Genomic DNA, 21,404 nt, shown 5'->3' with positions numbered 1-21,404 from the left:
TATTGATTTAAAAATCAAGAAGAGGAAATAATCTCTCTTCCAAAGATGAGTAAGGTCAACATCTAATTATTTTTTTTATTATTTAGCTTTATTAATTAAACGTATATTTTTTATTATCACTATTCCACCACTATTATTGTCGTCTATCACTATTGCCACAACCACCCTGCCTCCTTCGCCATTTATTCAGCATATTGTTGGCATCATCTCTCTACTATTGCCACCCATACTGTTGCTGCAATCATTGTTGTCTTCACCATATTATTGACACCCCTCGCTGTCATCATTATTGTCGTTGCCTGCACCACACCACCACCGCTATCATCATTGGTTTCCCCGCTATAACAACTATCATTATCTTTGCTATTATTATTATTATTATTGTTATATATTTTAAAAATATTTGATTATACTAAACATACCAATATTTCTAAAATATAAAAAATAATTTTTTTTATATTTTTTTAATTTTGAAATTAGAAAACTGAAGGTGGATGCAGAGTCGTCTTGCCTTTGGATGGCTGTAGCCCCAGACCGTTCATCAGCGGGCCCCCTGGGTCCGCTCGCATCGAACATCCCTCTCAGCCACCGTGGAGCAGCAGAACAACCTCGGCGGCCTCCGGTCTCCCTCCTTTTAAGTTTACGCCAGCAGCAAGGAGCCCATCGATCATGCTCCTCCCCGGCCCAAAACTTGCCACGTGTCTCCCAACGTTCAAAACTCTCATGTCTATACATCCCTTTCTCCGCCCATTCGCCTGCGATCTCTCAACTGCCTCCCAACCTTCTCTCTCTCTCTCTCTCTCTCTCTCTCCAATACATCGCTGACGCCATCGACCCCCCTTATCTCCCCCCGGGGTATGAGATCCTCTCTCTCTGTCCTTTCTTTTCGCTACTACTTGAAATCTTTCGATTTGTATGAATCTCTATCTCCGATTTTCTTGGACTTTTTAGGGTTCTGCATCATTTGAATTTCATATGCAATCATGCATTTTATCGGGACATGATGATCATTTCCTTTCAAACTTTATGCAAACAAGCAATTATAATCATCGATTCTTTCATATAGTTGGTTATTTTAGTACTTGCCAAGCCACATTAATCGTTTGTCCACCAAAATTTCGCACTCAGATTTCTCTATTTGTTGCCTCAAGAGCGTTTCTTGATCGTCACATTAGGGTTTGTTACGTGCGAACCTGTTTAAAAATTCATACACGTTATTCTTTCGTTGTGTTTTTTTAAATTTCTTTGATGAGTGACTTAAAGTGTGTAACTTGTATTTTAGGGAGATGATTTTAGGGCTTAACTGTGTTTGACCGTCGCAGTTGTTGGATTCTGCTTTTGTCGTTATGTTGGTCATGTAATGACTGCTGGCGTCGTTCTTTGTCCGTTTTGCATCGGTTGGTAGGTTGGCAGTACTGGGCAAAACCTGTGGTTAGGGGGCACTAAGCTCGGCTCATTTGTTACTCAAGGAAGCCCTTATTTTCTGAATTTTGATCTGCGCACCAGATGCTCTTGAATTGTCACTCATTTGTCCGAACTATTTCTTGGACATCAATTACCTACTGTTCTAGGATTCTGATGTCTCTATAAGTGCCTCCTGTGGCAAGCTTTACACCCCCCCCCCCCCCCCCCCACTGAAGTATCTGAATTCATCATGCTTGCTCATTTTGTTTCATTTAAATAACATAACCATTCCTCATATCCTTATGTTTATCTGTGCGTCTGTACCATTTGAAATTTTTGATAGCTGTTGTATACTTGTTTACTGTCTTTACACATTATCTGTTTGCTCTTCTGCTACTAGGTTATCAGAATATCCTGATAATCTTAGAATGTCTGTGAGCTACAAATATTGGGATGATTGTGTGGAGCCAGAGGATATGGAATCAATGTGGATGGATGCTGAGGTGAGAAAAGAATGGAACGACGTTGGAGAAATGATGGGACAGAAAGTTCACCTCTCACGGGATCCAGACGGTGAGCCTTATGTCACGCAAGTGGAAATGAAGGTGAGTAATAATTCTATGTTAAATAATGGTACACTCAGATACCAAAATTATGCATCGCTAAGTTAACACCATTTGATGTACAGAGTTTGTAATGAGGCCATTCAACAGTATAAACATGTGTTCATCTTCAACTTTTTTAACACCTTGCTTGTTTTTATTTAGCGATGCTAGAGGTTTGATTTTAAACTTACTATCTGTTTCTTTACTGTAGTATTAAAAAATTTTTAAATAGATGCAACGTATATCTATGGCTGTCTGGCTCACTACTGGATTGGGAACTTCAAACACTTTGTAGTCTTCAGTTATGTCATTGATTGATTAGGAAGCTTGTAGGAGAATTTTATGAGAAATATGTAGGGTAAATATCATTGTTCTTTTTTTGCAAAAGTTAAGTCCAATGCCTCTCAGTAGATTCAAGATTTTAGCTAAGATGCTATCTTATAAAATTATCAAATCATGCGGTACCGATAACCATCAAGCTATTATTGTCCACTTGGGCCTGTACTTTTTTCCTTATGCAATTATACTTTTCTTCATACCCTGTTGGCTACTTTTTCTTCTCCTTATTTTACTATATAGTTCTGTACATCCTGTAAACTGGATAATAGTTACTCTTTGCTTTCCTTCTGCTTCTATTATTGGTTTAGTGCATTTTCATGTAATTTGTCCCATTCTTATCTGAGTGATTGATTCTTAACCGGAAAATAAACATTGTTTCCTGACTGCTGTTTGATGTTTTTTCCCACTTTACTAGATGTACACAATCATCTTCTTAATTATCATTGCTTTAACATTTTGATTGCCACTTAATTTTTAGCCATCACTTAATTTTGTAAATGATATTGTTTCTGTTTCAAGTTTGGGGATGACTAATTGTCTCATAGTTTTGTACATTTCTTCTCACTTAAGGTCCCATTCCTCAGCTTTTTACCCTTTACTGCTCGAGTAGAATGTTATTGTTGATCAGAAGCATTATCACATTCTTGAAGTGGCTCGGTTCATCAATGGTACTTCTGTCTTCAGTTTGTTCTGAGCTGAGATCATTCATATGCCATGTACATAATAAACTGTAGATGCTTTCTCTGTCCTCACTGGCACCACTCTCAGTTAGTGCTCTCTATATATATTCTTATTTTAATTTTTGAGTCTTTGGGCGCATGCGGTTCATTCATATTTGCACCTGTAAATGCAAAACGTTTGTTTCTTGTTTTATTACATGTTCCTGTTTGCGCTTTAATTGCAAAAATAAGGGTTATTTGGTTATGTTTACTCATAAGCACAGAACAAGGGTATCAAACATCATGTCATTTTCTTTGATCACCTTCCCCATCTTGCTGACAGTGGTCTGCCACTTCTATATGTTCTGTAGTCTCACATTTCTTGATATTTGCCCTCTTCTCGTTTCTTCTCATGTTGATCTGATTGAAACTCCCCTATTCATCTTGCTACTGCTAAGTCCTGTGTCATTCTTCTTCTTTTATTTGTGCTTATGGTTTACTATATCCTGTAGCTGTGTTAGCCACATCCTTTGGTTCTTCCATCATGCCTTCAACTGTTGATCTTCTTACTTTGGTTGCACCATGACTTTTGTCAACTTGATAGGCTAGTGTCTCTTGCTATTAACAACTTCCTCTATAGTTCTTTAGAAAGAACTATGAATTTATTTTCAGGTTGCAATTATCTCAAAGAGGCAATAAGCTATATTTGTGGAGGCTGATGTGCAATAGGATCCCCAATTACGGGCTTCTAATTTTTGTTGTTCTGTCTATAAGATCCATACCTGATTTGATGGTTCCTTGGAGTGTAATACAGGCTTTTGGACACTCACGGTCTCAAGAGCATGACAATTTTCTCTTTTGAGAAGAAAGGGTATGAAGTATGACATTTGTTACAAAATGACATTCATTTTCCTTGCCAAGATGTTGCCATAATAACCTAATTGTTGTGGCATAGTTATCAATGGGCACGTTGTCAACTAAACATGAAAAATAGATTTGTCCATAGGGATCTTTAGAAGGTTAGCTCATGCAACCTTCTCCAATTCTTTTCATGCAGATCTTTCCGGAGGCCTTTTTTGCTGCTTTTTTTTTTGTAATATGCATGACCAGGTTCTGTTTGTTCACACCTATCCTGGATGAACTGTCCATGGGTTGCTCTTCTTCAGCCGATCATTCATGCTTTTAAATTCAACCCATCGATAAGAACCTTTGAGATAAAGGATCTCAGCCACTTTGAGGTAAAGGACTGTGGCCATCTCCACTACTTATGTTGGTGTTCTTGTTTACCTCACTACAATCATTGCTTGCGATTGCCAATGCAGTGCACCTTGTTAGTCCGATTGTCATTGCCCTTGATATTTCTTGCTGTTTGACAATTATTCATATGATACTGTAATGTTTGCTCATGTGCACTGGCATTCCCTTCCATTTTCTACCTTCAGGTGGACATTGATGTTGGTTACCAAGCATGTCAGAGATTGTTGCTTTATCACTGGTTATTGTATCTTTCTTGAAGGACCAAGAAGCATGATATTGTTTTATGTTTGGCTGCAGAGATAGAGTACATTTCTGAGATCATTTGCCTTTCATATCTTTCATGGAGAGTGGAGGCATATGGACTGGCATCACTTTACCAAGGGATGCAAGCAGCCAGATGACTACTCAGGCCTGATATTGTCTTGTTTCAATATGTCCTTATTTGGATTTTGGATATGCTTGGCCTATGTCTGCTCCGTGTGCATCTCTTCTTCCACTCCATTCTTCTGTTTAACCAGAGTTTGTCTACAATACCAAAAATACGGTACCAAAAATATGGTGTTTCACCGGTCACCATCCCCAAATAGTTGGGAAAAGGGCGGTGGTTATGATTATGGTATTTCACTAGTTGGCCAAGGACATCAAGGTCTATTGTGACTGGCCATCATCACTGAACTGCCCAGACACTCTAAGGGCTCGTTTGGTTCGTGGGAAGCATTTTTCCTCCTAGGAATATGATTCCTGGGAAGAAGATTCCTGGGAAGAAGATTCCTAGGAAGAGAATGTCTGGGAATGTACTTTTGGCATATTTGGTTAAACATAGGAAAGCGACAGATTTTCAGAGTGCTTATGCTTGGTTGAACATCCACTTTTCTGAAAAAGTTATGTGTAACTCCTATTATACTCTTAATAAAAATTAGGTCCTTAATGCCTCTTTAATGCTGAAGGGCCTCTTTGGGAAAAAATAAAGACGGAGTGATTTTCACCTCATGGGAAAGTAACTTTCTCATGTTTCTAATGGGAAAGACTTTTCCATGAAATGTGGGAATCATATTCCCGTGGGAATACATCTTTTCCATCTCTCTCCTTTGAAAACTCTAACCAAACAAGAGGCATCTCATTACTTTCTCGTTGACCACACTTTTCCCCCTTCTTTTCCCGTGAACCAAACGAGCCCTAAGGATCATGCATATCTTTCAGGGCTTTAGTTCTTCATGAGGACCCCACCTGCATTTCTCATTCAAAATCCTTGTGTATGATCCATTGATAAATTCAGTGCTGTTGGATATGTAAATCATTTATCTACAGGTATTGCCTCATGCTAGATTGTATTATTTTTTCACTATATGAAATTCTTATTGTCATATTGTGTTGGTAATTGTGTATATATTTTGGGCTTGCTTTAATGAGGGGTTTATTCTGCATTTTCTTGATTGGTTCCCAAGTTATCCATGTGATTGTGACTGTTGGGTATGCTTCTCCTTCAAGAGATTTCTTCTCTTGGCTGCTTGTTTTAAGTCCATTGTTTGTGGAGCCTTCAATAGTCCGAGGTTATCCCGTTGTGGTTTCGTGGGAGAAAGAAATTGCCTTATTTCTCCATCTAAAAATCCTGATACGGTGCATTTGGAGATGCATTATCTCTTGGATTTAGTATAAATTGAAGAGGAGACTTGTTTGGAAGAGAATTTTCCTGCATTTTCTTTATTATTATTATTTTTTTGTATTTTATATTGATGAATCCTTGAAGCTTTGCTATGTTTTCCCTTGTTTAGTAAGTTTCTATTGATACAAAAGAAGGGAAAGAATAAAAAGAAAGATTGAAAATGAGAAGCCTACATGAATTAGTAAAGTTATTGTTGTGACAGTGGTGCCAAGTTGTGCCTGTTTATGAGATTAGAGATTGAAGAGTTGAAGTATTCATTATAACAATATTGCTAACAATGTCATAGTTTATATGGAACATCGAAGATTTAAAGGAAACTAATTCACTAGCAAATAATCCTCATTGACAACTCTTTGATGCCTGTAGTCACTTCTAATATTCACATTTTTTTATCTTAATTAATAGGATATTTTGTCTTTTCAGGCTGTGGCTAAAATTGTGGTCCATCGGCACTTCAATTCACAACTAGACCCGGTATTGTGTATATCTTTTTTTTGGTGGTCTGTAAAATGTAGTGCTTCTATGATTTGCTATCTTTTGCCAACTGTAGCATCATATGCATTTTAATCAATTTTGCTTTCCTTCACGACAATGCATGTCCATATCTGCTGATGATGGTTTTTCTTGGTTTTCAATATCTGCTCAAAAATGTATAGCTTACTGATACTTCCAGAGATTGATGTTGCATTCTTCTACTTCAGATTTCTTCTTGTCGTATGGTTCTCTATTTCTACTCCAACACAACTTTTTCTTCATTTATGTTTCAATATGTCAGACACCCCATGTGGGTAACATCATTTCTCTTTTCTTGTTTCCTTATAAATGAATAAGAAAACATTATACTGATGAATCAACCATCTTTTCTCAGACCTTTGCTGTCATGGCGTAATTAGTTTGATTTCAAATTGAAAAATGTTTGGAGAAAAGAAATCCTTATTTAAATTGCAAAAAAAAGCATGATTATTTAGTGAAATCTGAAGCAGCAATTTGATACCTAACCACATAAAGAGAATATTCCTATCTACGTTGCATTACTTATTACATCATTAAATTCAGCATAGATTATATGTCTGTAGTATATGCTTATTAGGCTAAATTCAAAGAAGCAACAAAATCTTGGAGTAGGAATGGTAGACTAAGTGGAAAATCAAGTATGATGTGATTGATCTAGTCATAAGAAGCCAAATTGCTATTAATTTAATTGCCATATGGTTATTGTAGTAGAGTAACCAAAGTGCACGTGGCAGTAGAGTAAGTGACTTTGTATGTCCGATAATCTTTATATTGTTTTAAGCCATGGCATGATATTCAACCTCGGTGCAGGTTCAGGTGGTTATACATTGTTTTTTTAGCTCTTTTAGAATACCATGTGGTCCTTTAACTCTTTTAGTATACTATGTAGTCTACCAAGAAGATATCGGCTTTTGTATGACCATGGATCTGATTAATAATCCAATTAGCTTGTTAAATGCATTGAACTTTAGTAGGAAGGAGTGTAAGAAGCAAGCAGATAATGATGAAGGTAATAAGGCATGTGATATATGGTAAAAGAGTGGTTAACTATGGGAATATTGGTATGTGGTAGACTAGCTTATCATGCAGATTCCATGACTGATATTTGGGAGAGATTGACTATTTATGTCAACTGCTGGTTACTTGAGTTAAAATTTGGTAGTGGTTGCAGTAACGATGCAGGTGCAAGAGAGGGCACATTGGGCTTTTCGAATATTTGACTTAAGGGAGTATTTGGGAAGTGGGTGGAAGACTGAGGATTTTAACTAAGGAGTTTTTGAAGCATAGTTTAGGTTCTTGCTATTAAGGCAAAGCTTATGATACTAGGTGGATCCTGGAGGATCTCATCATTGGTGTCTCTAAGCTTTAGATAAATCGTTTAGCATTTGTATAAAAACCCACCATATTTTATAATTTGCGCCGTTGGGCTGCTTTAATTTTTTTCAAATATCCAGGTTGATTTTTCTTTTTGATGGACAAAGTTGACCATGATTTTTTCTTAGTTTCACCTTCAATTTTTGTTCTCCACATGGAGCTTTTAGATTTCTTACATGATGACAATATAGGTAAGTTGTATACTAGAGCTTAACTGTGTACCATAATGATTTACCAATGGTTAACCTATCCTTCAGAAAAAAATGTTGACCTTGGATAGCTTGGCCACTAAATAACAACAAGTGGAAAGAAAAAGAGACAAGGAAAGAGAAAGCAAGGGAACCTCACTCTTTGTTCCATAACCACTGCCATTTCACTTGTGGTGCTGTCTTCCACTGTCATTCCATTGCTAGAAAGCATGAAATGGGAGTCAGATGGGACTAGATTCCATGTCAATATCTTTCTCACTAACATCTACCATCCCTGATACAAATGTAACCATCTCCATGGTATGTATCCCTCATCCTTCTCGTTATTATCTACCGATTTCTCTGCCATTCTATTTCTGGAACAAGAAAGAGGTGGGGAGTCGAGATATGTTCTAATTCATCTCCATCTTATCTCCATTCACTACGAAAGCCATCTCTCCCCACCACATAATTTCTGAAAAATGGAAGGAGAACTAAAACATTTTTTGCTGTTGCCACTAAATTATCAAAGAGAGAAGCAGTAAGGCGACCTTGGTAGATTTGATTGTTCTAATTCATCTCCATCTTATCTCCATCCGCTATGAATGCTATCTCTTGCCATCACATCATTGCCGGAAAATGGAATATGAGTTACAGCGTTATTTGCTGTTGCCACTTTGTTATCAGAGTGGGCGAAGCAGTATGGTGACCTTGGTGGATTTGCTTGTTGATGCCACCACCTTAGTAGAAGGAAAAAGATGAGAGTGCGGTACCAGGAAGGGTTTCATGATATTCTCTTTATTATCCCTATCCATCATTATGCAGAACCATGGTGGGTTGCCGCCTGGTGCCACCACTGCCATTTCATTAACAGAGAGAAAGGAACGAGAACACTTTCGTTGCCACTTTTGGAACTCACCTAAGCCCTCAAAATTGAGATTAGATATTCTAAACTCAGTGATACACTGAAAACAATCGCCTAGAACAACAGAATAAAGGCTCCAAGCTGAAAGTAAAGTCTAATAAACTGAAAAAAGATTGGATTAAAGTAATTTGATGTTTTAAAATCCCAATTACAGCACTTCAGCTGACCGTGATTAATAATCTAAGCAATTTATTCAGATAATTTTAGTTGTGTGACATGGAAAATTATCTATCTATCTATATATATTTTATGTTATATCTTTTTGTTATTTGTTAATCACTAACTATATTTTTGTTTTGTTTTCTTGAACTTTTAATTCTTACCATCTGTCACAGGATATGATTTGTGCTATTGCTGAAATTTCAAGTGGCAGACAAATTGTTGCACAGCAGTATGATCAGAAGAATAAGGAGATAAGAATCGGGATCATGCAGGTTGTTCCGGAAATTGCAGAATGGCTAGTAAGGTGTTACATTGTCAAATATCATGGCCCAAGTAGTATAGTTGAACTATTTCATATGTGGAATTCATGTAATTTTCTTGGTGGATAACTGGCAACTTTTGCAGGGAATTGGGCTACAGGAATTTTAATATTGAGGGAAACCCAGCTCTGCTCTACAGGCCTTTTATAAATGTATACTTTGGTGCGGCTTATATAAAGTGGCTGTCCTGTTGTGATGGGAAGTATGTTTATGATCATAATTTGTTATTAAAAAAGCTCTAACACAATTGCTTATGAATTTGATTGGTGTCTTTTGCATAGTACCATACTAGATAATGATGCATATTTCATTTAGTTGATTTCTTTTATATTTTAATACGTCAAGTAAAATATCTGACATTGAAACTGGTATTTACAGAGAAAGAAGTGAAGAATTTGTTATTAGATCTTACAAAGGGGGCATAAAGAAGGCAAGTCACAAATCAACAAGGGACTACTTCCAACGCTATCTATCTGTCAGAGAGAGTTTGACACCCAAGAGGTTTCTGTGACTCACTGAGCCCTTAATTTAGCACAAACACAGAAAAATTATACATATTGCTCTAATAGCACTCTAGTTCTATCATTGGTGAAAAAAATGTGTGCTAACTTTATGTAATGTAGTTTTCTTGCTGAACAAGGATTTTTTCCCATTTAACAGATGTTTGAACTTCCAATTGACATTAACTTTAATTATCCTTAACTTCTTTTGATAATGTATATAGTAATGAAGTATTATGAACTTGTTCCACTAATTTGTGAAGATTAGGAACCCCTCCCTCTTTGTGAAATTGTGGTTACAAGACTTTTCCCAAGCTTTGAATCTTGTGTTTATTATGTTATGGAGTATCAAGATTATCATCTAGTGGACAATCAATAAGAGGGAAACACATACTTTTAGTTTCTCCCATGGTTCGCACACTGATCCGTACCACCCGGTACCGGATGTATGATGGAAACCCCCAAAAACCGCACAGCCATGGCACTCAGCTAGGCGAGGTCTAGACAACATTCTGGGACCCAATCGGACAACTAGTGAGCCTAGAGGTTGACCAAGCCTTAGGCGGCCAAAAGGGCGCAGGACCAGCCCGCGCGCTAGAATACGCCCCATCAGCACAACGGGCGCCAACTGAGCAAGGCAGAGGCCGAGCGCGCTACGCATCAGTGTCTGCGCGCCCGACTAGCCGAGCGCGCTACGCATCAGTGTCTGCGCGCCCGACTAGCCGAGCGCGCTATGCGCCAGTGTCTGCGCACTCGACCAGCCGAGCGCGCTATGCACCAGTGTCTACGCGCTCGACTAGCCGAGCGCGCCAGCCAAGCGAGGCAACAGCCGCACGCTCTACGCACCAATGCTTGCGTGCCCGGCCAGCCACGCGTACCAACTAAACGAGGCAACAGCCGAGCGCACAACTCACAAGCTTCTGCACGTCCAACCAACCGAGCGCGCCCTTGCGCGCGCTTTTACCCAAGCATACAACCCACAAGCCTTGGCATGCTCATCCAGCCGCGCGCGCAAGGGCGCGCACTCATGTCCGACCCCAACGGGCAATACTTTCCTACTACCCCAGCAGGACATCCGGCCAAAGCTCACACCGAGGGTTCCAAAGTACTGAGGAACATTGCAAATGAATCTGGCCCGAGCCAAATCGCTCCGTGGCCTTGGCCGCGTGCGAGGGCTCATGGCTGTGTGCGAGGGCCCGTGGTCGTGGCCTTGCGCGGGCGCACCGCCGTAGCGGCCTTCTACTAATCCAGCAAGGCATCCGTCCAAAGCCCACCCCAAGGGTTCCAAAGTCTGAGGAGCATTGCAAATTGATTTGGCTGAGCAGTGGCCTTGGCCGTGCGCGGGCGCCCGTGGCCATGTGTTGGAGGGCGGCTCTCGGCCCCGAGTCGCCACACCAAACCTTGCACCTTGGCTCCTTGCGGATGCCTTAGAAATGTAGGAATACAGGCCAAACGGGTAACGCCGTGGTGGATCGAGCTTGTGCCGCGGTGTGCCAAGCTCTTAAGTGACCGTGGGAACCAAGGCAAGGGGAGGGCCTACTGGCTGCAGCTTGACCCGACCCTTGACTTGAGAAGAAGACAATCACTCACAAGAAGATATGTAGAGGAAAGTTTAAAGGATTGATTCTATTCCCAAATGAAGCTACAAGCATAAATCTAGAGGAAACTATGATTGGTCTTCCCTAGCCCAAGTCCAAGAGCAAGCTCAAGGACCGAATACAATAGGGCAAAGCCCTCCCAAGCCTAAAGCCGAAAATACAAGACTCTCAAGATGACAAAAGACCCCTAAAGATGTCCCTTTATGGCTTATTTATAGCCTTACAAGTCTTCATATGGATGCCCAAAGGGATGGCTAAGGCATGGCTTCATAGGGCCTAGGCATGGCCAAGGCCTAGGTGAAATGTGGCACAAGGCTGCAGCCTTGGCATGGTGGCTGCAACATTGGCCCTTGGCTAGGCTGTCGCATGGGTTGGCAGCATGGCTGGCAAGGCTGTCATGGCTGGCAGCAGGCATGGCTGGGCTGGCATGGCCTTTGGCAAGGCTGTGGCAGGGCTGCTGCAGGGCTGGCAGGGCATTGCTGCAGGGCTAGGCAGCAGGCTGGGCAAGGCATGGCTGTGGCAAGGCCTTGGCAGGCGGCTGGGGCAGCTGGCTGGTTGGCAGCAGACTGGACAGGGCGCTGGGCACGGCAGCAGGGCGGCCAGGGGCTGAGCACAGGCTGGCAGGGCGCCTGGGTGCGTGACAGGGGTGTGGCTGGGCGTTGGGGCGCGGCAGGGCACGACAGGAGGCGCTGGGGCACGGCAGGGGGCACGCTAGGGCGCTGGCAGGGCGCCTGAGAGCATGGTAGGCCGTCTGGGCATGCGGCAGGGGGCGCTGGGGCGTGGCAGGATGCGGCAGGGGCGCTGGCAGGGCGCGGCAGGGGCGCTGAGGCGCGGCAAGGTGCGGGCGGCGGGCGCAGGCGGCGTGCGCAGGCCACTGTCGGGCGGGCGCGGTCTTCGGCGAGGTTCGCTGGCCCAAACCTCGTCCGGTGCGCTGGCAGGGGCTTGGCGCGCGTGGGCTTGCCGAAGCGCGGCAAGGTGCGGGTGGCGGGCGCAGGCGGCGCGCGCAGGCTGCTGTCGGGCGGGCGCGGTCTTCGGCGAGGTTCGCTGGCCCGAACCTCGCCCGGTGCGCTGGCAGGGGCTTGGCGCGCGTGCAGGCTGCTGTCTGGTGGGCGCGCGTAGGCCGATGTCGGCGGGCGTGGCCTGCGGCGAGGTTCGCTGGTCCAAACCTCGCCCGGTCGTGCTGGTGCGGCCACGCGGCGCGCAGGCGGGCGCGCGGGCGGGGCCTAGCGCGGGCTGCGGCGAGGTTCACTGGGGTGAACCTCGCCCGGGGCGCTGGGCACGGGCGCGCACGGTCGGGCGGGCGTGCGCGGGCTGGTTGGTGCGCAGCACTGTAGCAGGCGAGGTTGGGCATGTTGAACCTACCTGGTGCACTGTAGCTGGCGAGGTTCCTGTCTCTTCTCCTGGGTGCGCCTGGCACTGTAGCTGGCGAGGTTCTTCACCCAGAACCTCGCTCAAAGCACTGTAGCTTGCGAGGTTGGCCTGGCCAAGCCAGGCCCTGCGGTGGCCGTGGGCGCGTGCTGTCTTGGGTGCGGTCGCCGTGGGTGCCCGGCACAAATGTCAAGCATGTGTGCCCACGGTCTTGCTGATGATGCCCCCTCTCTAGGCCAACCTTGGGTATGCGTGCGGTGGGCTCGGCCGAGGTTGGGCGTGCTCGGCCAAGGCTTGTCATGTATGGGTACGGTGCGCGCGGGCGATGTCGGGCACGCGGCGGGCGCGGACGACCGCAAATACATGGTGGCTAGCGCAGGCGTCGTCGTGCGCGCGGCGGGCCGAATGTGGAGGTGCTTGGCCAAGGTTCGGCCAAGTGTGAAGATGCTCGGCCGAGGCTTGGCCAAGCGTGAAGGGGCTTGGCCAAGGCTCGGCCATCCCTCCGAGCAAGTAATTGGCTCGATCCTTGATCTTGGTCTTGGTAGGACCCTCATTCGGTAGCTTCCGGGCCCGGACCTCTCCTTGGTGGTGGGATCCAACGGTGGTGTATATGGGGGGTCTGCAACACCATGGCCATGCACGGGCGCGCCGCAGCAGCGGCCCCCTACTATACCAGTAGGGCATCCACCCAAATCTCACCCCAAGGGTTCAAAAGACTGAGGAGCATTGCAAAGAACCTCGTCTGGGTGCGCGGCCCGGTCAACCAGATTTTGCGAGTCAACTGCAGCCAACCCACCAACTACAGCCAATTGCAGCCAACCCACCAACTACAACCAACTGCAGCCAATCGCAGCCAAGGGCAATTGCATTCCAGTAACTGTATCTAACCTTTTAGTTTATAAATATTCTTGAAGGGCAGAAGTGCGGAAATCCATCCAGATTGTGAAGAAAATTGTGGAGAGTCCACTTGTGTAATTCGGCCTTAGGGCTTGGGCTAGGGAGAATCACATCAAGTTCTCACTAGATTAGGCTAGACAGAGGAATGTCTACCTCTGCTAGATTGGGCTATAAGGGATTCCTTCCGAGTCCTTAGTAGATTGAGCTAGTGCGGAAACCTTGTATACCCCACTAGATTTATTTCTTTGTACTTGTACTTGTATTCTTCATTTTAGTTCAAATGAGTAGCCACTGTGCAATCAATTTTGATCCATCCGACTATGTGTTCCAACTAATTTGGGCGTAGGAATTTGCTGCCACTTCCAATTCCTACGAGCAAACCCTTGGCGTTTACCTTCCAATCGGTCCACGGCAGCATTGCAACTCAGCAAGAAGCCAAGAGGCAAGGGAAGGCAATGGTGTGGGGCTTGGGGACTGAGAGCGCCCCCCATTAGTGTACCATATCCTGTTGGTACTATATTGAGGTTCGATACAATGTAGGGGCTGAACTGGCCTGTTCCGGGTGGAACCAATTGGTTCCGCATTTTTTTTTTCTTGTATCGCCCTGTACCAAACGATTTTGGGCCATAGTCTTTTATAACTTTATACTATTTTTTGATGCCCTTTACTGCATTAATTTTTGGAGAGCAATATTTGATAAAGGAGATTTATTGGCATGTGATGACATCTTTATTTATGTCTATAGATACTGAAAGACCTATAGTGTGTGGCAACAACATTATTCTTTAATGGTGATAGTTCTTTGCTGTTTTAAAGGCTGAACTTTAGCAAACAATTCCTTTTGTAAAGTTTGTTAGCATTTATCTTTTTGGACATCAAGGTGGTCAAGAGTTAGATGGGTATCGTTGATAGTTAATGCTTAATATTCCTAAATTAAGAACTATTTGACCCTTCTTTTGAATATCTATATGTAGTTGGACTTGGATCCTCACTAGTAGAACCTAGGTTTGCAAGACCAGTATCGGGTGCTATACTAGCTAGGAGCCAAGTCAGTATGGTACGGTGCCATATCATACCTACATATGGTACGCTGTGAAGGGTTCTATCATGCTATAATGGGCAGCGGAAGCTAGGAATTTTAAAAATTTCTTAATAAAGTCCCTATGCATGAAACCCTTTTAAGCCTAGATCACCTTAATGATTACAATCAAATGATATAAAATAAATGCAGAATTAGTAGAATACCTCAAACGCTAATCCAAAGTATACAATCTCCACGAGGCGTCCAAGTGTCCGCCCTCCAATGGTGATCCACACGAAAACTTGATCAAGACTTTAGCTCCAAAGACTTTTGATCCTTAATGCAGAATTCTTCTAAAGAACTCTAATGGCTTGCTTTCCTTTCTTTCTATTTTCCTTTAGCCTTCTAAAATCACTTCTAATCCTTTTGTCCTAAAGAAGACCACCTTGTCTTGGCTTAGGACACACTAGAAGCAATGCTAGAAAGAAAGAAACTAATGTAAGAAAGAAAGAAGAGAGGAGTGGGGTGGAATTGGAATGATGAAACCCATGGAGTGCTAACCTATTTATAATAGGTGTAGGGATGCATCTCCAAGGGATGCATCCCATCCACACATCCTCTCATGAAAGGGCATCATCTAAAGGGCCATATCAAATAAGAGGAGGTGCAGATCAAGTGAGGAGGTGTATCAAATGATATGTCCTTTCATGTGGTGCCATATTTTGACCAAGTCAACATCACATGCTAATCACATGTCCATCACGCCTCACCTCTTGATCTTTCATGATGATGATCCAAGGGCTCCAATGCAAGGCGCCATTCACTTGACCCATTATGTCTTCATCCAATGGTGGGATTAAGATCCAATGGTCAATTATGGTAGCCATCCTCTAACCCAATCCAATTGGGTTAAACCAACTCTCCATTATGTCTTCATCCAACGGTAGATCAAGATCTAACGGTCTAGATTGAATGATTTATTAAATCTAATCCAATTAGACTCAAACCAAGCCAATTAGGTGCCAACTCTTGGCTAACCCATATTAGAATATGATCTAATCAAATTAGATCAATTAAGAATCAGATTCGAATCCAATTCGAATCAGATTCGAATCCAATTCGAATCAGGAGCTAAGGTTTGCAACACCTGCTAGGATGTTTATCTTGCAAACATGATCTAATCCAATTAGACCCTTGATAAGTTTTCTTGTGTGTGACCCATTGGGTTCCATATTTAGCCAGCAATAGGTGTGAGTGCGAGTTGACCCAACTTGATTAGAACTCTTCTAATCGATTTAAGTCCAAACTGCACGAACCCGAACTTAACAATTAGAATCCTTTCTAATTGGTGATCGAATTAAACTCTTTAATTTGATCAAACCTATAAAACAAGATTGACGTCTAGCAACGTATCATGTCTACCCAGAAAATATGGAATTTGGTGGAAATACCAAAAATACCCTTCAGTGGCAAGTTACCATGCAATTCAATCCTTTAATCAAACTGCATCCCAAATATGTATATGAGTATGAATATATATCAAACTCAATTTCATATTCATATTTTTCTCAATCTTTTAATGATAATTCAAATAATGAAACATTAGAAACTCTTTCTAATTTTCATTCTGCTTTGATCAAAGGCTTCCTGAATTATCATATGATTAGAATAAATAGGATGCTATCTTCTCTTACTAGAAGTGATTAATTCCTTGTTGACCTACTCATAATCTTCGTACACAATTCACCATATCCAGAAGACCTCGTACATAACTTATTGTCATGAATGAGTGTAAACCAAAATATGGGTTCATGTGTACAAGATACCATGGTGATCTCAGGTCATAGGATCAGTTGCACAACTCCCACTAAGAGAATCATCTTTTGACATGTAAGTAAGACTTCATAAGATTTCTCTTTGTAGGTCAATTCAGTGAACTCATTCCTCTAATGAGCACCCACATCTTTGTATTAGTATCTCCACACAAATGATTGTGAGATCAATCATCCTCTGCATCGAGCATACATAAGACATGCCAGTCTTTCCGGTAATCATTGATCCCCGACTCAATGTACCAATGACTGAGAATATTTAAGATTAGGATTTTAGGATTTTAAGTCTCACTAGTATGATCTCATCATAGTCTTAAAAACATTGCCCTAATCTAAGGAGTTTATCATAAATATAATCAACAGCATATGATAAAACATAACGCCTTTATTCATATTTAAATGTCATGTACATGATTTGGACAAATCAAAAGAAAAAACCTTTCGCAATACATATTGCGATTGGCTTGTAGGGCATCTACTCTTTCAATCTCCCACTTGCACTAAAGCCAATCGCTCTTATATTTTATCCCCATACAATCGAGGTGGCGATCGAACTGCTGTTGTGGTAGAGCTTTAGTGAACGGGTCTGCTAAGTTGTTCTTTGTGTCTACTCGTTCAATGACTATGTCTTGTCTCTCGACGATCTCTCGAACGAGGTGGAAGCGTCTTAGAATGTGCTTGGATTTGTGATGAGATCTTGGTTCCTTTGCTTGAGCAACAGCTCCAGTGTTGTCACAATAAACTAAAACTGGTCCAGCAATCTCAGGAACTACTCCCAACTCAGCGATGAACTTCTTCATCCAGACAGCTTCCTTAGCGGCTTCACTTACAGCGATGTATTCTGCCTCAGTAGTTGAGTCAGCTACAGTTTGCTGCTTGGAACTCTTCCAGCTCACTGCACCACCATTTAGGGTAAAGACATACCCTGAAGTGGACTTACTATCATCTGGATCTGATTGAAAACTAGAATCGGAAAATCCTTCTAGTTTCAACTCAGATCCTCCATAAACTAGAAAAATATCTTTAGTCCTTCTTAAGTACTTAAGAATATTTTTCACAGCTATCCAATGATTTTCTCCTGGATCAGCCTGGAATCTGCTTGTTATGCCTAAGGCATAAGCAACATCAGGCCTAGTACATAGCATAGCATACATAATTGATCCTACTGCCGAAGCTGAATTCTATTCCTCTCTTCAGATGTCTTAGGAGACATCTTCTTAGAGAGACGTATGCCATGACTCATAGGTAAGTAACCTCTTTTACTTCCTTCCATGCTGAATCTTTTCAGCACACGATCTATGTACTTAGATTGGGACAAGCCTAGCATCCTTTTAGATCTATCTCTATAGATCTTTATACCAAGTATATAGGATGCTTCTCCCAAGTCTTTCATGGAAAAGCTTTTTGATAGCCAAGTCTTGACCGATTGTAACATTGGAATATCATTTCCAATGATTAGTATGTCATCTACATACAATATTAAGAAGACAACGACACTCCCACTAGTCTTCTTGTACACACATGGTTCATCCACATTTTTGATAAAACCAAACTCTTTGACTGTTGTATCAAAACGGATGTTCCAACTCCTCGATGCTTGCTTTAATCCATAAATGGATCTCTTAAGCTTGCATACTTGATTTGCTCTCCCACTTGAGACAAATCCTTCTGGCTGTGTCATGTAAACCTCTTCCTCAAGATAACCATTAAGGAAGGCGGTTTTGACATCCATCTGCCAAATTTCATAATCATAGTATGCAGCTATTGCAAGCAAAATCCGAATAGATTTAAGCATGGCAACTGGTGAAAAAGTTTCATCATAGTCAATTTCTTGCTTTTGCCTGAAACCTTTTGCCACCAATCTAGCCTTGTAGGTTTCTACTTGGCCATCTGCTCCAATCTTCTTCTTATAGACCCATTTGCAACCTATAGGGTTTACACCTTCTGGTGCATCAACCAAAGTCCATACTTGGTTGGTATACATAGAGTCTATTTCGGATTTCATAGCTTCTAACCATTTGTTAGAGTCATTACTCATGATAGCTTCCGAATAGGTCAGAGGATCATCATTTTCGACGATGTGGGCTTCATCATTCTCAATGATAAACCCATACCTCTTAGGTGCATTTCGCACTCTATCTGACCTTTGGAGAGGAGATGTATGTTGTGGTTGTACTTCATCAATGGGTACATCTGGTTGAAGAATTTCTTGTGTTTCTATTTGTAGGTCTTGAACTTCATTAAGTTCAATTCTTCTTTCACTGCCCTTTTCTAAGATAAATTCTTTTTCTAAGAAAGTGACATGCCTACTAACAAATACCTTTTGTTCAGTAGGGTGATAGAAGAGATATCCAATACTTTCTTTGGAATAACCTATAAATGTACATTTATCTGATCTAGCACTTAGCTTATGTCCAAAATTTCTTTTGACATATGCTTGGCAGCCCCATATTTTAAAATATTTAAGATTGGGCTTTCTACCTCTCCATATCTCATATGGAGTACTAGATACAGATTTTGAAGGTATCCTGTTTAACACATATGTAGCAGTTTCTAAGGCATAACCCCAGAAGGAAATAGGAAGATCTGTAAAGCACATTATGGATCTTACCATATCTAATAGAGTACGATTCCTCCGTTCAGCTACACCATTTAGTTGTGGCGTATACGGAGGTGTCCATTCAGAGAGAATACCCTTTTCTTTAAAATGATTTAAAAATTCACTAGAAAGGTATTCACCTCCTCGATCAGATCGAAGGATTTTAATACACTTTACGGTTTGTTTTTCAACCATACTTTGATACTCTTTAAACTTATCAAAGGCTTCGGATTTATGTTTCATAAGATACACAAATCCGAACCTTGATAAATCATCAGTGAATGTGATGAAGTAAGAGTATCCACCTCTAGCTGGAGTTATCATAGGACCACATACATCTGTATGTATAAGTCCTAATAACTCACTTGCCCTTTCTCCATGTCCAGTGAATGGAGACTTGGTCATTTTTCCCATAAGACAAGATTCACAAGTTCCTAATGATTCATAATCATAAGGATCAAAGAACTCTTCTTTGTATAACTTGTTGATTCTTGATTCACTTATGTGACCAAGTCGGCAATGCCAAAGGAGGGTATTATTCACTTTCTCTCTCTTTTTTTTATTGCTTTTATTAATATGAAAGACATTGTCATTAAGTAATAAAACTAGAAGACCATTTTCCATAATGCCATTGCAAAGATGCTTATTAGAAAAATAAATAGAGCAACCATTGCCCTTTCCATTAATTTCAAAACATTTCTTTAACAACAAAGGAATGGAAATTACATTTCTAATAATTTTGGGCATATAATAACAATCTTCTAATTGTAGGAGCTTTTCCGAAGGCAATTCCAAGTTGTAGGTTCCAACAGCTTCAGCCTGGATGGACTCTCCTCCAGCGCCATATAGCTCGAAGTCACCTTTCTTCAAAATTTTAATTTTCTGTAGTCCATGCAAAGATTTGCAAATGTGAAAACCACAGCCGGTATCCAATACCCATGAATTTGAATTTGAAGAACTTAATGACAAGTTGGCATGTAACATAAACATACCTTTTGATGCAACTCTTGCATCGGTCTTCATACTTGCAAGAAAACTCTTGCAATTCCTTTTCCAGTGGCCAGCTTTGCCGCAATGAAAACAGATACTTGATCCGGAGTTTTTCTTTCCTTTTTTCTTTTTGATGCTACTCTTGGGGTTCAATCGTTTCTTAGAACCCTTATTTCCCGATTTCCTCATAGAGGTGCTATTTATAAGAAGGAGTGGACCTTTTTCCTTCTTAATATGCCCTTCAGCTGTTTTGAGCATATTTAACAGCTCGGGCAGGGAGGTGTTCAGCTTGTTCATGTGAAAATTCACAACAAACTGAGAGAATGAATCAGGCAGTGATTGCAGGATCAAATCCTGACTGAGCTCACTATCCATAGCAAAACCTAATTGACTTAATCTGGTGATCAAGTCTATAACCATAAGAACATGGTTTTGCACTGGAGTTCCTTCATTCATTCTAGCACGGAACAACTGCTTAGATATCTCATACCTAGTAGTCCTGCTTTGTTCTCCATACAACTCTTTTAAATTGAGAAGTATGGATTGAGTGTCCATGCCTTCATGTTGCCTCTGTAATTCATTGTTCATAGAGGCAAGTATGATACATTTGACAGTCACACTGTCATTTTTCCACATCTTATGTGTGGCAACCTCCTCTTCTGTAGCATCATCCCCTAGATCTCCAAGATCAGGGGTTTCAAGTATATAGGAAATTTTCTCCTGAGTGAGTACTATCTTTAAATTCCTCAACCAGTCCACATAGTTTGGTCCGGTCAACTTGTTGGCATCTAAGATGCCTCTTAGTGAAAGTGAAGAAGCCATTTAATAATTCTACATATGCAAGAACAAAACTAATATAAGCAGACCAATCATGATGACATGTTTACAACTAGATAAGGACTTTAATCTAATTTGTCTCCTACTATTTTTATCAAATATCATAGCCCTCTCCTATGATAAACGTGAAAATATAATTTTTCTTAGTAGGGTTGAGATCCTAATTCATCATAAAAAGCCTTGTGTTTACACAACAAACTCTTATGAGTTCAAAGGTAGGAAACTCTTTCCAATTGCATCTCATGCAATTCTCAACTTTATCTTGTCCTCTTAAAATACTTATTGCCTTATGTTAGCACAACAAACAATAATATTTTAGTTAAGTCAAACCCTTCATTTCCATATAGTCATAT

General features: G+C 41.5%; 1 protein-coding gene across 4 annotated transcripts in view; it reads left to right on the top strand.

Moving 5' to 3' along the window:
• The first annotated feature begins 661 nt into the window (after positions 1-661).
• LOC103720162 (transglycosylase) overlaps positions 662-21,404 on the top strand; it is a 35,506-nt gene continuing 14,763 nt past the window's right edge. Inside the window, exons 1-6 of one of the 4 annotated variants that reach the window (XM_026809642.4) lie at positions 662-855; positions 1,805-2,009; positions 6,351-6,401; positions 9,263-9,393; positions 9,495-9,611; positions 9,788-9,910. In XM_026809642.4, the coding sequence (XP_026665443.4) occupies positions 1,833-2,009; positions 6,351-6,401; positions 9,263-9,393; positions 9,495-9,611; positions 9,788-9,910 (599 nt within the window). In that variant the 5' untranslated portion in view covers positions 662-855; positions 1,805-1,832. The other 3 variants (XM_008809749.6, XM_089929122.1, XM_089929121.1) reach the window with 3 other exon arrangements.

The sequence above is a fragment of the Phoenix dactylifera genome, chromosome 2, assembly GCF_051530095.1.
Source record: "Phoenix dactylifera cultivar Ajwa chromosome 2, Ajwa_hap1_PhDact_Kaust_v1.1, whole genome shotgun sequence".
Lineage (NCBI taxonomy): Eukaryota > Viridiplantae > Streptophyta > Magnoliopsida > Arecales > Arecaceae > Phoenix > Phoenix dactylifera.
This window is presented reverse-complemented; position numbering and strand designations above follow the sequence as displayed.